This window comes from Halichoerus grypus, chromosome 9 (genome assembly GCF_964656455.1).
Source record: "Halichoerus grypus chromosome 9, mHalGry1.hap1.1, whole genome shotgun sequence".
NCBI lineage: Eukaryota > Metazoa > Chordata > Mammalia > Carnivora > Phocidae > Halichoerus > Halichoerus grypus.
This window is the reverse complement of record NC_135720.1, coordinates 12,879,484-12,896,053: the sequence shown is the minus strand read 5'-3', so window position 1 is coordinate 12,896,053 and position 16,570 is coordinate 12,879,484. Positions and strand designations below refer to the sequence as shown.

The window sequence follows — 16,570 nt, the reverse complement described above, 5'->3', positions numbered from 1 at the left end:
TATAGTTAAGACTGACACCCGAAAATGCCTTTTGAGGATGGTCATCTGATCACAAGTTGCATTTTCTCCACAGATTAGGGGCCGACCTCCAGCTAAGACCTCCAACGCTACGTAACTCATTACTCAGCTGAACCACAGCACTAAGAATCCTCCCAAATCCAGGGACTGAGAGAAAGTGTTGGCATCCCCTTTTCTGGGCATAAAGCCAGCTCAAGCTAATAGCAAAATGGGCCAAGGCTGGTGCCCCTCCTTTTCCAGAGCTTCCATGCCAGTCTCCAGAGCCCTGTTACCAGACCTCCCCACCCCATGCTCTGCCTTTACATTGTGTTTGAAGCACCCAATGAATCACGCATTCCATGCCTCTTCTATCCTTCAGCTGCAGCTCCCTCAGAGGCTGATGGGAAGAGCCTGACTGAATTCAATCCCCTCGCTTAAAAAGGAAGATGTTTACTAAATCCAGGGAAGCTCTAATTCGTTGAATTTCAGGCACTTGAGCAAAGTAAACCATTTCAGGGGTGTGTGTGGGGGGGGTGTTGAGTAGGGGATACCAGCTCTGCCTAGGAAAATACCTCGGAAAAGTCCCCAGATGTAATGTTACTGTACCGTGCTTCCTCAACACCCCCACTTCTGATCCATAACATCCCAAAATGCTTGGGAGGGTTTATTTTGTTTTTTAACAATAGGGCCCACAGTGGCAGCGGCCGTGGTGGTCACTTGTAAATCGGAAAACACCTTGAACCACTCGTTTTCATTAGCTTCACGTAGGACGCAAAACAGAAGTATTCCAATTACATGTGACTAAGAGTAAGAAAAATATACAACTATATTTAGAACACTTAAATTAACAAGATAGTACTTTTCTGTTCTAACAAAATATCATACATTCAGTTTTAACAAGAGTTAATATCCTGACACACTTTTCCAAAATACCTGATGCTAGTTGAAAATTAGTGACCATGAGACTTTCCAAAGAGATTTCTATTTAGCAAAATATATACAATTTTGAAGAACTGCCTGTTTTGTTTTGTTTTTTTCTGGAAGACAGACATTACACAGTCAAAATGCAAACTGATGTATCTCTCGTAAACCTAAATATTGTTGCTTCATTGTTCTGAATGATACTTTGGCTGTCAGCAAATCTTATAGCTTCTTCTCCCTTAAAGACAGTAATATATAACAACAACACCCCTCACAAATAACCACAAACTTCACTGTGTGTAATAAGCCCTATCTAAATGTGTTCATGTGTTTCTGTATTAACTGACCTACATACTGAGATTGTTACGAAAAGGGAAGAGCCAAGTGTAACAGGCCTACACTTACTTAAACCACTTCTTTGAAACAGCATGAAATGCATGCCACATGTTATCAAAGTCAAAGCTGCTACACTTACAAATATGGTATGTAGCTTGAAAAATCAAAACAAAAATGTTTTCTCCACTGGCTTTTTCAGGTGAAGAAGCTGGACCACAAACCAACACATCTCTGTGACAATGGACACCAACTTCAGCCCCACCCCCAGCACCAACGATGGCCAGTTCCTCATCATGGCCACAACATTCCTGGCCCAGGCCCCAGTTTACAGTGTGTCTCCGTGTTCCGACCATACGGAAGCAAGAAAAGCGGACTCCTTTCTCTCCTTCGGCCTCCACAAGGCAACACCTAATATGCTCCGGATTTGTTCCCATCCAATTACTTCAAAATTCCGAGAAGGGCAGTCTACGACTTCCAAAAGAAAACAAACAATGAAACTGCATAAGGTCACTCCATAATACTGTGGATGAAAACCAGAACAGGTTGTCAACTGAGGAAGCAAGGCACTTGCGAGCGGGAGACGGGGAAGAGTCCCGGGAGGGCGGGGCTCAGTGAGTCAACAGTTTGAGGCGCGTAAACCAGCTGACCAGCAGGGACGGCTCTGTAGACGAGGACTTGGCCGCCGAGGAGACCGGCTTCTTTCGGGCCCCTTCCTCCTGGAACGGAATCGTGGCGCTGCTGTGGAGATCCGAACTGATGTAGCACCTGCTCCCCCGGACGTAGTCTGCGCCGCGGACCAGCTGCCTCTCCGCTGGGGGCCGTGAGAACCGGTACCGGGGAGAGGAGCTTTCTTCGATGATGGGGGGGATCCGCTCATTACTGAAATACCGGCAGAGGGCGTCCTCACCTGTTTTCAGACAAAGCCCACAAGTCCATTAAAATAACCATCTACTGAGCAGCCCTGTCCAGCTGGGCCGGCAGCCTGCTGAGACTTCTGATGCCCTCGAGGTGGGCACCTGACCCTGCCCTCCTCCCAGGGGTGGGCTGCGAAGCCTCCAAGACAGCCAGGCCCACCCCACGGGATGTTTAGAAAGTAGAAATGGAAGGAGTCCATCAGTTAGTCTGCTTTTACACCCGAGAGGCAACACAAGGGCAGAGCAGAATCAGGGAGCCCACACTTCTTTACCAGTGTAAGAATTTTCATAATTTCACTCGAAATTAAAAAAAAAAAAAAAAGGCGAAAAAGCTGTGTCTATCACTCCTTCCCCATCTGTTCTTGCTCAATGCCTGTAGCATGTAGCACATGCTTCTAGAACAGTGGTTCTTACCCTGAAGCATCTCCTGAAGAGCATTTGGAAAGGTGGGGGAGCCTCGGGTTGTCACCCTCAATGAAGGGCAGGCACTATTATTCACCTTTAATGGACAGGGTTGAAAGATTTTCATGTTCTGCCACGCTTAAGACATTTCCAAACAAGGAAGAATGGTCCCAGCCTAAATGCCAGTAGACAGCTCCTGGGATGAGAGTGGGGACGGGGGATAAGAAACTGAATGGAAACCTGAAATGCAGGGCACTTTGGCAATGTGCAGCATTCTTTCGACCCAGAAATTCCACTCCGAAAAGTGTACGAAGATCTAGGTACAAGATGCTTAGCGCAGCACTACTTACAATGGGGGGTGGGGGAGAGTGCACAAACTAAGCGTTCAGCAGCAGCCTGAATAAGTACATGCTACAGCCCTAAGACGGATTCCTAATGCAGTTATTACAGAAAACATACATGTGTTGAAAAACAGTCACTTTTCACAGTATTGTCAAACTAGTTCTTCCATTTTGCACATTTTTTTCTAAGTTGGAAAAAAACAGAAAACATTCAGAGTGATTATTTCTAGGTTGGGAAAGCAGATTACAGGTGTTTTATTTTCTCGAGTCTTCTAGATGTTTTTCAGTGTACTTGTTTTGCTTTTGTAATCAAAGGGGTAGTTACTTTTAAGAAGTGCCTATCGTCAAGGAACCACATATTGTAAGAGTCTACTTATAGGAAACATTGAGAGTACAAAAATCCAGAGAGACAGAAAGTAGATTAGTGGTTGCCAGGAGCTGAGGGATGAGGCAATGAGGAATGACTGCCTGCAGGGGTTTCTTTCTGAAGTGATAAAATACGCTGGAATTAGACAGTGCTGATGGACACACAACTCTATGAATGTATTAAAAACCTCTGAATTGTACACTTTGATGGGGTGAGCAGATTTATGGTATGTGAGTCCTCTCTCAAGAAAGCTTTTTTTTTTTTTTTAAGTGCCCATCATGCAGACAGACACCTTTTCATTCTAAAATGATCCTACAACGGAAATATGGTGAGATAGGAGGTCAAGTATGTCTCCACTTCCAGACTTAACACTCCCCACCTCCCACCCCGACCTCTCAATACTAAAAGGAAATAAAAAGGCTAAATCGGGGATTAAAAGCCTAAGAGAATAGCAATGAAGATGTTGATGCTTCTAAATCTAAACAAAGGACAGCCCTGCCATCTGCTGACTGCTCCACAGATTTTCACATGCCAATTAAGGGCATCCTGGACCTTACACAGACATCTTCTCCCTTTTCCACTTTATTATAATCCAGGTGATTTGGGTTCCTAAGGGAGGAACTTTACCAAGGCCCAGGGAGATGTGAGGGGTTGATCACTTTGGAAGTTGAGCCTCCAGAACTTTTTTCTTCTTCCTTTTCTTTTTTAAGATTTTATTTATTTATTTATTTATTTGAGAGAGAGAGAGCGTGCAGAGGGAGAGTGAGAGGGAGAAGCACACTCCCCGACGAACAGGGAGCCCGATGTAGGGCTCGATCCCAGAACCCTGAGATCATGACCTGAGCTGAAATCAAGAGTCAGAGGCTTAACCAACTGAGCCACCCAGGTGCCCCCACAACCTTTTTAAAGCACATGATGCTAATGAGATTCAGTCACTAACTAGGATAATATAATTCTGCCATTCCAGAAACAGGTAGGGCCTCAGAGATTCAGCAACTCCGATTTTATAGATGAGAAGACAGGACTCAGGCTGGGGTCCTCTATCTGGTTATTACAGCACAATAGGAATAGGGTTGAAACGAGGGCCATGGCTCTTTTGACTCCAGTTTGGTGTATTTTTAAGTTTGCTTAAACTTACCCTTTCTCCCATGACCTCGAGGTCTGGCAAAAGGGTCCACTATCCCCATCCAGCTCCCATCCGCAGGCATGGACAAAGGCCGGGGCTTGCCTTCAAAGGGAGGGGAAGGAACGCGACAAGTTGACAAGAGTTTCTGGACCTTAGAGAATCTTTCCTTTTGTTTATAACTTAAGACTCCCCCATATCACACTCACTTAACCATAAGTAATAACATTACTGTAAACTAAGAAAAGTATTTTAAAGCATCCCATTTCCGTGGCAAGCAATGAGGACAGAGGCCGGCTGACCTGAAGTCTGTGTATCTACAGAGCAAAGCCACTCCAAGCCAAAACCCAGGCGCTGCAAGTTAAAACTGTAACATGATCTCACTCCACTGGGCTTTGATGCCAGGCAGAGAGTAATGATTCAACAAGACTTCACTTTAGAGAGATGAATAAAGGTCTCATACTTAGAATTTCATTGAGGTTTATGTTTTCCTCAGATTACCCTTGAAGTCTGCCAAATTCATCCAACAGTTCCAAATAAGGAAGGGAGTGGGGGAGGGAAGGAAAAACAAATGGCAGAACAAAACAAACACTCAGAAATGTACCATAAGATGGTGTTTTCTCTCTCATTTTTGTGGGCAGAATATTGGTTTCCACCGAATACCCAGGCAACTGATCAGAATCAGCAATGGTAAATCTCCGTCTTCGGCTCTCCTGGTCCAGGAAGGAATTTGGCGACTCGGAACCCTTAGGACCAGGCAATGGCTGTTTACATTTACTGAGGCCTCCATAAAGAAAACTCCCATTCTCATTCCTGGAAGACAGTGGGCAATAATTAAGTTGCTTACAAAGATCCTCTCCTACAGAAGAATTACAGGACAGACTTTCTCCAGCAAACACACATAAGAAAATTTGAATCCTCCTTTCCACTGGAGTAAAAAAGCACTCGTTTTTTATCTCTGTTACCCCTCCAATACACAGAAATCCTATTAGGTAAAAGAGTAAATAGCATGATCCTACTAAATAAAAGAAAATAACATTTTTTCTTCAGATATGTTTAAAGAGTATAAATATAGCTTTGAAAAGATGGCTCTGGTTCCCTGTACTTCTACCCTATATCTGAATCTCCTATTTATTACAGAAATCACAAGTTAAGGTATGATTGAGCCATTTTTCTGATGCCCCAAGTAGTATCTTTGCCAAGATCCAGCAAAGACAGGATGTGTAATGGAGTTGTTAGGTTTGAAAATTATGTCAAAAAATACAAAGGCGCCTTTATCATACCCAATGGAGAGTGTCTGTTTTCTGAACTCCGTACAGAAACTGGCAAATGTTGGATTAATGACTCCAACTTAATTCTTTCTAAATGTCAGCTTTTATAAAACTTAAAATTAATTTGAGTTGAGTCCAAGTTACCAGCTAGTTAAATTTTTTTGCATTTGGAAAATTCTCTTAGATGATCATTGCAAAAACTACTAGACAAACTACAATATCACCTGAGTCCAAAAACAATCTGAAGATCAGCTTTGCCTGCTTGGTATTCCCAGTGAACCCCCTGCCTGTGTGCCCCCTTTTCCTTCTATGAATCCATCTCCTTCTGGCATACAACTTAAACCTGGCATACAACTTCCCCATTCACAAAGCTCTCAAGACCCACCTCTCGTTCTCCATCACCATTTGCGTGTTTCATTCCTCAGAAGATATCCTTCACTAATGGTGTGTAGGTGTGTGTGTGTATGCACGTGTGCATACGTCTTATGTGCGCATGTGTTTCCCCCAAGTAGATTAAAAGCCCCAGTTCCCTTTCCCCTTTACTATGTAGATACCCTTTTTCCTGCCACTGTTCTGTGACCCTTCACTGAGACCCAGACAAGAACATTCAGAGTTGGGAGTTTGGGAGTGGCCTCCTGGTTTCTTATAGAACAACCCACACACTGGTCATCAGTGAAACTGTGTTCTCCGTGTGCAAAGGCAACTACTTGTCACTTTAAACACATTTAAGATCCTGTGACCACATGACTCTGGTCTGTGAAGACAGGGAAGGGTCCCATCTACCAATCAGGATGCCTCTGATCAGCTAAGGTAAGTTCTCTATGTGCTGTACTAAGTTCTGGGCAGCCCAAAGCCAGGGAGAGGAAAATGATGTTCATTCTTCCTTGTGCCCAGGGAAGAAACAGGATAGAATCAAATACTCAGCTTAAAACAAAAACCAACCAACAAAAAACTCCCAATATAAAGTAAAATATCACTGTTAAATTCAGCCCGAACTTTTTCTTATGAAATATTATAGCATAATTATGTATTTCTCAATTTATTTTTGGATAGTTGACTAAGACACTGGCAGTTCTCTGGGGGTAAGAACTGCATCTGTTTTGTTTAAGATGGTGATTCAGGCCCCACATTCACTAAATGCATGTTGAATAAATGAGCCAAATTCTCTGTAAATGGGTAAATTGATATAAATAAGCCTATATTTCACATCTAAATAATCCCCTGTGGAACAGCTAATATGACTAGCCTCGTTATACCATGTACCAATTAAGAATTTATTCCATTAGAATTTCTAATAGACACACACACACGCATGCACAAATACAGAGTATCACACCTCCATTCACATTTTTCAAGTCCTATGAAGAACACAACTCTCCCCGTAAAATAAAGCTGTAACTTTAACCTGCCGTATAAAAAAATTTATTATCTTCCTCCCCAGAGATGATTTTTACCTTATATGGAATCAAACTTCAGCTTCAGGGACCCCCAAGCACCCCCTTCTGATGTTCTGCGAGGAACTAAAACAATGCATTCCCAAGAGCACATGCTTTCTTTACGTAGAGTCCCCTCCCCACCAAACTACATAGTTTCAAGACCCATGAAACCTGGATCCATCCCTATACTTCCCCCTAAAGGATCACACATGTCCCCCCACCCCAGTTTTAGTGAGAGATAATTGGCATATGACATTGTATTTGTTTTCGGTATACAACATAATGACTTGGTATGTGTATATACTGCAAAATGATCACCGCAAAAAGTCTAGTTAACATCCATCACCTCACATAGTTACAAATTCTTTTATTCTTGTGATGAGAACTTTTAAAATCTCTCTCTGCAACTTGCAACTATAAAATACAATATTGTTAACTGTAATCACCATGCTGTACATGACATCCCACAACTTCTTTATCTTGTAACTGGAAGTCTGGACCTTGTGACCCCCTCCACCCATTCCTCCCACCCCTACTACTCCCAGGATGACACTTTTTAAAACAACTGCAATGTCAAGACTCAGCCCTGTCACCCTGGAGTTCATCAACTCCTGCCCTCGAAATCCTCCTGGCTTTCACACCTCCACTCAGAATCTTCACGCACAAGAGACAGGCATGTACACTGTGAACGGACACTGACGTACCGGGGGGAGTAGGGAACGGCTGGTGGAGGAGGGATATAAAGATCCAGGATGGCTGGCTTCTCCTTCTTCAGCGAGGTATCCATAGTGCTTTCAGGGGACTGGGTTGTCGTGGGTGGAGGTGAGGTCTGAAATGGAAGCCAGTGCAAAAGGTGGAGGTGAGATTATTCTTGGGCAACTCTCCTTCCCCAAAGCCAACACTGAGGGCCGAGGTCATTTGTGTGTTTACAACTATTAGCAACAATTCAATTTGTAGTCTTTGAGACACTCAGAATTAACTGGGAGTTCCAGAAAACTAGATGCACAGGAAGAAGTAGAGGCTTGGGGATAGGGGGTAGAAGGCGCCTGGGTGGCTCAGTCAGTTGGGTGTCTGTCTCTTGGTTTCAGCTCAAATCATGATCGCACGGGTTGTGGGATCGAGCCCCTCATCGGGCTCTGTGCTCAGCATGGAGTCTGCTTGAAAGATTCTCTCCCTCTGCCCCTCTTCCCCACTCACCTGTGCGTGCCTGTGCACTCTCTCTCAAGTAAATAAATCTTTAAAAAAAAGGTAGAGGCTTGGGAGCCAGGTTAGAATTCTAGCTCTGAGCAAATCACTGAAATACCCGTCCCTCAGTTTCCTCCTCAAAAACCAGCCATCCTGATAGTACCTCTCGCATGGGGCTACAGCGCAGACTGAACGAGTCAGTTCATATAGTACCTCTCGCACGGGGCTACAGTGCAGACTGAACGAGTCAGTTCATATAGTACCTCTCGCACGGGGCTACAGCGCAGACTGAACGAGTCAGTTCATATAGTACCTCTCGCACGGGGCTACAGCGCAGACTGAACGAGTCAGTTCATATAGTACCTCTCGCACGGGGCTACAGCGCAGACTGAACGAGTCAGTTCATATAGAACCTCTCGCACGGGGCTACAGCGCAGACTGAACGAGTCAGTTCATACAGTACCTCTCGCACGGGGCTACAGCGCAGACTGAACGAGTCAGTTCATACAAATCACCAGCGATGCTATCATGGACCAGGAGCATGTGCTTGGGACTCCGTCCGGGTGCTAGCCTGGCTATAGCTCTCATTAGCTGTGTACCTCTGAGCAAACCACTTAACTTCTCTGTGCCTCATCTATAAGATGGGCATAAGTGGGGACAAGAATAGCACCCACAAAGGGTGAATTAAGTGACACATGTCACAGGCTTAGCACACTGCTTGTCACATAGTAAGTACACAACCTTATGCTGTTTAATTTAGTATTATATATACACACATCCATACAAGTTAATTTTAAAAGTTTAAAGTCCTTACAGCTTAATTATGTTATTGGGCTCAAAGGACCTATTTTTAAAAATCTTGTGTGAGACCTTCAAATCTTATCTCTTCTATAGACGAACAAGGATGACACACTTTCTGGTGGGTAAAGGAACCGTGAGGAAATCCCAGAGTTGAGGCATGAAGATGTCTGGTGATGGCCAGTGGCCGGGGGGCGGGGGGGACATGAGAACTGTGCCTGGCCCCTGGCACCTCAAACCCTATCCAGCCTGGATGGTGATCAAAGACCCCAAAGGCCCCCCAAAATGAGACCATGAGCTAGATTTTAAGGACTGGAATGTACTGTTTTAGGGGGAGACCCCCAGGCTCAAGAGAAATGGGGGCTTAGTCTTTAATCTCCCGTGACATCATCCCTACAACCTGGATGTCGGCCACTAACACAGTCCACTCTACTCAGTACGGAACTGACCAACACCTCAATCCGCCAACCTTGAACAATGTCTGAAAACACGGGGCCGGGAGGGCGGCCCTCCACAAGTGCTAACAGAAGTAAAGTACAACACTGGCACAGAGTAAGCGCTCTCCAAAGACTCCAACACTGATGATGGCAGCTGTAAAAGATCTCTCGTGCACCAGGATGGTGACACCTTCTCAGGGACAGGCCACATTAATGGTGTTGACAAGAAGGAAAGAAGCTCCCTCCCACAAGAGGTGGGTGCCCGGGCATGAAGCCTGGAGAATGACACACAGCAATGCCCAGGCAGTGTTGGTGTTCCAGAGTTTATATTCTGAAAATATCCTGGATGCATCGTGAGAACACTTGGTAGCTAAGCTAAAAAAATGGCCTCTCAGTTGTGATGGTGGTTCTCTCCCTTGGTCAGAAGCAAAACGAGGTGTCTCCTCCCTCACCATCATCTACTCCCCAAAACTGCACAGTTAGTGGGACTTGGCAGGAAGGTGGACAAAGCCAGAGAGGAGGGAAGCATGTCCTTCTTAAGTGAATTTCCAGAGGTGAAGGGACTAACTCTAGCCTGTACTTAAAAATAACTTTCACTTACCACCTGAACAACACAGCCACTTGAATCTTCCTCCCTCACTTCAAACTCAATGATGCTCAAAAGACCCACCGTCTCTGCCGTCCCTGACTCTCTAATTTCTGTCACTGGTATCACCAGCCAGGTTCACAGTCACATTTCACTCCTGCCTTGCTTGCCTTCCTCATCCCTTAGCCCAAAGCCTTTACTTTTAAGATTTTATTTATCTATTTGAGAGAGAGAGAGAGAGTGTGCATGTGAGAGAGAGAGAGCCCAAGCAGGGGGAGAAGCAGGAGGAGAGAGAGAAGCAGACTCCCCACTGAGCAGAGAGCCCGATGAGGGGTTCGATCCCAGGACCCTGGGATAATGACCCGAGCCAAAGGCAGATGCTTAACCAACTGAGCCACCCAGGAGCCCAGCCTTCTCTCACAGTAAATACTAATAATTAGGAGTGAGGTTTAGAAAGATTAAATACCTTATCAGAGGCCCCATAACTAATAAGTGGCAGAGCTGGGATTTGAACTGGAAAAGTTTAACTCCAAGCCCCCCGCCCAACCACTATGCTGTGCTGCTCCATGAGTCTTTTTCATGCTTCTTCCAAATGACCTCTTAACATGAGTCTTTCACTGGACTTGCCCCATCACAGTTGGAGTGTGATTGATATTGTTATTATTTAAGAGATGATTATTTATAGGAATTGACTTCTAAATCATGTGTTAATCAGTTATTATTTAAGAAGTGATTTTATTTATGTGCCCCTCCTTACTCCATATCCTGTTATTTATTTTAACCCCCCCCCATTAAGGTACACATGTAGGTGTATTTCCAATGCTCTATGCATCACCACGGGTCCAAATTGATAGCCTGAGATGGCTACCATTCCTTCCATTCGAAGATGAACAGTAATGTAGCAGACAGTTTCATATAAATTGCAATCTCAATCTTAAAAAAGGGTATTAAGATGTCATTGCTTTTTATTCATGATTTAAGAAATAAACACTAAGGACCCATGGTATCAGGAGGGGGTTTGGTCCCTGAGCACACTCCACCCAGGTGTAGGCAATAAAGGAGTGTACTGTCCGTACAGAATTATACAATACTATACAGTACGATGCTGTAAGTCGGTCTGCTTTTGATTATCACCCAAGGCTGCCAGGTCTGAACTAAACAATGCGGTGATACCACTCCCCACTGTGTGGATTATTCCCACCGACCCTACTCCTGCCTTGGCAGGACTTCACCTGCCAAGGCAGGGGTTAGTCTCTCCACGGTTAGTGCTCAAACTGGGTACCATCAGATGTGTTTGACAGGAGAGGGGAAAAGGACCAGAATGAACTTTCTGCAGTGATGACGACAGCCACTGGCCACACGAGGCCACCAAGCCTCTGGAATGTGGCTAATGAGGCCGAGGAACTGGACTTTTCATTTTAATTATTTAAATAGTCACACGTGGCTAGTGCAAAATCTAGAATGTGTATTTTCACTGAAGTAGAACTAGAGAATGATTCTGCATACACAAACTCCTGAAACCAATCACCTTCAGATGGTAACTGTTCTTTCTGGAGACAAATCCCATCCTCGACACAGTTAATGAGTGGCTGGCAGAGAAGGGTTTACAACCAATAATGGATACCTGCACCAGGGGCGGTCTCCACCGGAGGTTTTTCAGGGGAGCAGGGGTAAAGTTGAAAGAACCCGTGGGGCGCTTCTTAAGCAGTAATACGACTCCTGTAGGATTCTCTCTTAATTTTCTCACCAGATTTTTTAGTTGCCATCCCACCTTCAGAGAAAGAAAATGAGAAGGGACTCACTTGTGAATTATCAAAAATCAAATCTATGAATTTATTTCAAGGAAATCATTTGTGAACAAATAAGCAGATACCAGTATGTTTATCTTAGCACTACTTAAAACTATGGAAAATTGGCTAGAAATTGCAAATTTAAAAAATTCAAGCAAAATGGCTTTGGATTTAATTAAAAGTTCTAGAGGGGAATATTAAACGTCTTAAGTCTCAACGAACAAACTCACCACAGTTTGCTGATTAACCTGAATAACTTCATCACCAGCATGAATCTTCTGAGATCTATCTGCAGGAGACTATTAGGAACAAACACAGAGACCAGTCTTATTTTTTAAATCTTCTATTTCTTTCTGCTTCTATTTCTTCCTCCTTCTTTCTTCTGCAGACAACGAGCAATGGAAATATAATTTTCTCAAGAACTATTACACGGTGCACTTATGAGACGATCCCAGGATGACACAGTCTGCAGAGCCTGGCATGGGGGTGGACACTCACGTTCCCTACTTGATGAATGGTCGGCTGGTCCAGACCACCTGTCAGTTACAATAGCCGGGTCCATCTAACCCATCAGGAAAAGTGGGACATGCTGTTGACACAATGAACTGATAAAAAAAACCCTTTGGTTCATCTAAAAAATACCTTATGTAGATCCCTATCAATAATTAATCTTGTAAAAGCTGACCAATTGCTTAACACATAAAGACCATCACTGTAACAATGTCATCCTATCTCCTTTTAAGCAATTATTAAAACGAAATCTTGTCTACTCAACCTTGTTTTACGAATTATCACAATGCTATTAGCATAGAAAGATGGTGACAATAGAAAATGTACTTCTTTAGAGAAAATGAATTTAAATTTTTGTCATTTTCAGGTTGAATTGAAAATGAAATGTGTTTTCAGTATCAGAAGTCCAGATTCTGATTCCCCCAAATAATACTTTGCTACAAATCTGCACATATATAAATATATATATATATCCACATGTGTGCATATAAATATCTAGATATAATCTATCTGTCAAAATTTTGTCCACAATATTCTGTTCAATTAATGAAACTAGCACTCTCTACGTTTAAGATATTTCCTATGAGCAAAAGTGAAGAAAAGGACAAACCCTCGATTTCAAATTACAATCTGTTATCTAGGCTGGAGTATTTTATTTTATTCAGCCAGTTACTTATGTAACTTATGTAACTGGCTGAGTCTTCAGACATATTTATAATTATTTTTTTTAAAAAAACAGCACCCCTGAACACAGGAGGGCAGGAACCAAACCCAAGACATTCTTGGCTGCATCTTCTCGCTCAACTGTTGGGATAGGCTCAACCAGAAATGAGCAAGCAACATTAAACTGTAGAAACAGTCCCTTTGATGCATTTAGACCCAGTGTAAGGCACAGGTTAACTGTGAGAGTTACTTTTCAAAACATTTAACCTGCCACTATAACAACCAGGGGTGTCTTCGCTGAGAGACCTGCACTGTGGGTACCTCATCCTCAGGGAAATGGTCTACCTCAAATGACCCTGAGGCTAAGAAGTTCTTGTTTATGGATGTGCAATCTTAAAAACCAAGCCTAAATGTCCTGAATTGACTTTCCTTCTTAGGAATCCTCAAGCATTCATTTCTCAAATGTCCTACCAGGTGATTAAGAGATGTGTTTGGCAGAACACTGGTAAAGAGACAGCTTGATACCAAAATTCTTCCTGGGGCAGTGACTCTTGCCTATCTTCACCATGAGCCAGACTACTGAAAAATGATGCTTGTTCTGGTTTTCTGCAGAAGGGTGATGACCTGGAGAAGAATGCATCCATTCTTTAGAGGCTAATCTAATTCCCACATTATCTCAGAGGTGGGGGATAGAAGTATGGATGGGATCCTATCAAGGTGTTGAACAACATCAAAAAAGAAGTCATAGAGAATCACTAGATACTGTTAGGCTGACCTTGGAATGATCCTGACTTCTCAGGTAACCTCCCCCCAGAATGGATTGGAGGCCTAAGATGACCTGCTATCATTGCTTCAGCCTGGAGTCCAAGATAAATATAGGGAATACAATGGGTGATTTCCATCCACTACCACCCACAATAGGCTTCCATTAAAACATTCTGATTCTGGGAGCGCCTGGGTGGCTCATGGACTCTTGATTTCGGCTCAGGTCATGATCTCGCCCCACATCAGCTTCCTAGCTCAGCGGGGAGTCTGCTTGAGATTCTCCTTTCTCCCTCTCCCTCTGCCCCTCCCCCTGCTTACACTCTCTCATTCATACATACATACATAACTAACTAACCAACATTCTGATTCGAAAGTCACAACAACCTGAAGTGCTAGCTGGAAGGCTGTCCAGGAGCTGACAGCTGGCATTTTCTACTGCCATTTAAGTGTAAAATATCCAGCATTTAGGGTAAAATACCCAGATTAAGCCCTTGAGAAGTACACTTTTACCTAACTTCCCACCCCCATCTGTAAGATTTAGCAAGTGTTTAGCACATTCCAGGTACTCGGTGAACACAAGCTCAGTGATCAAAAAGAATGAGGGACATTCTCAAATGGATTGCCAGATGGAATAAGATAAGTTTTCCCTTTTTTGCTCTTTAACAAGATGGAAACCACCTGTCTCTAGGATGGCTTCTGTATCATCCTGCATGGTATCAACTACATCCAGGTAAACCCCGAACCTCTCATCCAGTCTTATTGAGTCTGGTAGGAATGCTGGGAGATGTATCCTTGCATTTGACATTTCACTTCATTCAAAAGCAGCTTGTTTCATCTCTCATTCAACTCTCATCCTTAAAACCAAAGGATGGGGGCTGGTTTGAGGAGGAGAAATCTGTGTGCCTTCTGGTAGTAACAGGATGGTGAACTATACGCTTATCCAAGATGAAAACTGCTTTAAGAAAACCAGTGAGAGTCTGCAACCACACAGGTCTGGCGGTTAAACAATGTAATCACTAAATTGCTGGACTCAAAACTTCCACTCTTTAAAACCTGAAATGACCTTCACCGTCCCTCTGAATCCAACCAACTCCCAAACAATGCACTGAGTGGTCCTCGTTCTGCTTGAGCTGAAATATGCTCAAGAATCTGACAAGAATGAGGGATGAACCGCGTAATGAGTTATGCGTTTTCTCTTCTGCACCATCCTTGACCTAAAAGCAGAACCTCCCGTGCAGTTATTGCCTATCAGGTGATGTGCTGTAAAAATTCCTATCGTTTCTCAGTGCATTTTCACGGTAGCCTGACGAAGGAGTCTTAAAGACACCACCATCTTCCACTCATTCCTCGGCCAGAACCGCACACCATATTTAAAATTCACTGACTGCCTTCAGCAACGCCATTTCTTTCTTGCTACAAAAATCAAGCTTGTGTCACAAACCCTCATCAAAGATCATGCCATTTTATTTTATCAAAAGACCCAGCAGCTCAAGTTCAAAATTCAACATGTATTTCCACCAGATTAGAGAAGGAGTTACCAAATTTCTTCTATTTTTAGGAATTATTTCCTCTGGTCTTAGTTGATTAAATAGCAGATTAGTTCCACAGACACATGCTTCTTTCATACACATCCAGGAAGCTATTCAAACATTTTTAGCTTCATATCAATGTCATCAAAAACTAGCCATATTGTAGGTTGCAAAAAGAAAGCATTCAATTAGCTCTACTTTTTACAAATTCAAAATGTTTGAGGGGCTCAAGAAAAACCTTTCAGGGAGCAGCATTTCCAAAAGGAAGTTAACAGTGTACAAAGACTCTCACAGTAGAAGCAGCCCTGCTTTTTCTATTTAAAAGATCAGGGGAGAAAAAAAAAACTAAATTCAATATCATGCCACATATTACAAAACACAACTCTATAAAAATCTACATTGTGTAAAAATCCCAAAATAGCTGCTTGGTGATACATCTAAATTCCATTAAACAACAACAAAAAACTGTATTTTACACATATGGCTACTAATTCCAGTTCTTGTAAAAGTAGTTTTTCAACCACAATGAGATCATTGTTTTTAGACTTACGGGTTAACACTTCCAGGGTGCAAGAGGAATAATTAACAAGGGTGGGGGGTAAAAACTGGGCAAGGTATGTGAACAACAGCAATAAAAGACAATTTAAATAATAAATTTCCAACAGCTGGTGATAAGCAGCATGCTAGCAACAGAAATAAACAAAACAGCACCCACGCTCTCACTGCAGATAATAAAATACGATGCACACGTTTGAACGAAAAGTATAAGGACTGTGTGTCACATTTGTTTAAACACATAATAGCTTTTACATTTAACGGATAGGCGCACTTACGTTCTCTGTGGTCCCAGTAATCACGTGCAATCCATCATAGGTTGATTTGATGTACATGCCCTAGAGTGAGTCACAAACATATTAACTCATTACTCCAACATTTACAAACATAGCCGCCAGGGAGACTTCATCTTATAAAACATTAAAGGCAATCCCTTCAGAACAACGCTCATTTATTTCTAAGCCTCCTGAAACACTGGGAAACCAGAGCCAAGGAGCAGTGAAGGGGAGCTAACAAAGGGAAACACTCATGAAAGAAATCAGGAGCCAGATCTCTCTGGTATTATAATTTGTGTACCAGGCACAGAGAATTTTGCCATAACTCTGGGGACTCAGAAGATACCTTCTCAGACCTGCGGAATGAAT

The 16,570-nt window shown here is 43.1% G+C and overlaps 1 protein-coding gene across 6 annotated transcripts in view; it reads right to left on the bottom strand.

The window, feature by feature from the left end:
- Positions 1 to 799: 799 nt before the first annotated feature.
- The window catches only part of CNKSR3 (CNKSR family member 3), an 84,171-nt gene continuing 68,400 nt past the window's right edge, over positions 800 to 16,570 (bottom strand). For 5 of the 6 annotated variants that reach the window (XM_036100221.2, XM_078054552.1, XM_078054550.1 and 2 more), the window contains 7 exons: positions 16,205 to 16,264; positions 12,135 to 12,203; positions 11,739 to 11,885; positions 7,813 to 7,937; positions 5,006 to 5,214; positions 4,417 to 4,506; positions 800 to 2,161 (listed from right to left, as the gene is read on the bottom strand). In XM_036100221.2, coding sequence (XP_035956114.1) covers positions 1,863 to 2,161; positions 4,417 to 4,506; positions 5,006 to 5,214; positions 7,813 to 7,937; positions 11,739 to 11,885; positions 12,135 to 12,203; positions 16,205 to 16,264 — 999 coding nt within the window. In that variant the 3' untranslated portion in view covers positions 800 to 1,862. Of the gene's footprint in view, positions 2,162 to 4,358; positions 4,372 to 4,416; positions 4,507 to 5,005; positions 5,215 to 7,812; positions 7,938 to 11,738; positions 11,886 to 12,134; positions 12,204 to 16,204; positions 16,265 to 16,570 lie in introns of all 6 variants that reach the window. The other variant, XM_078054553.1, reaches the window with a different exon arrangement.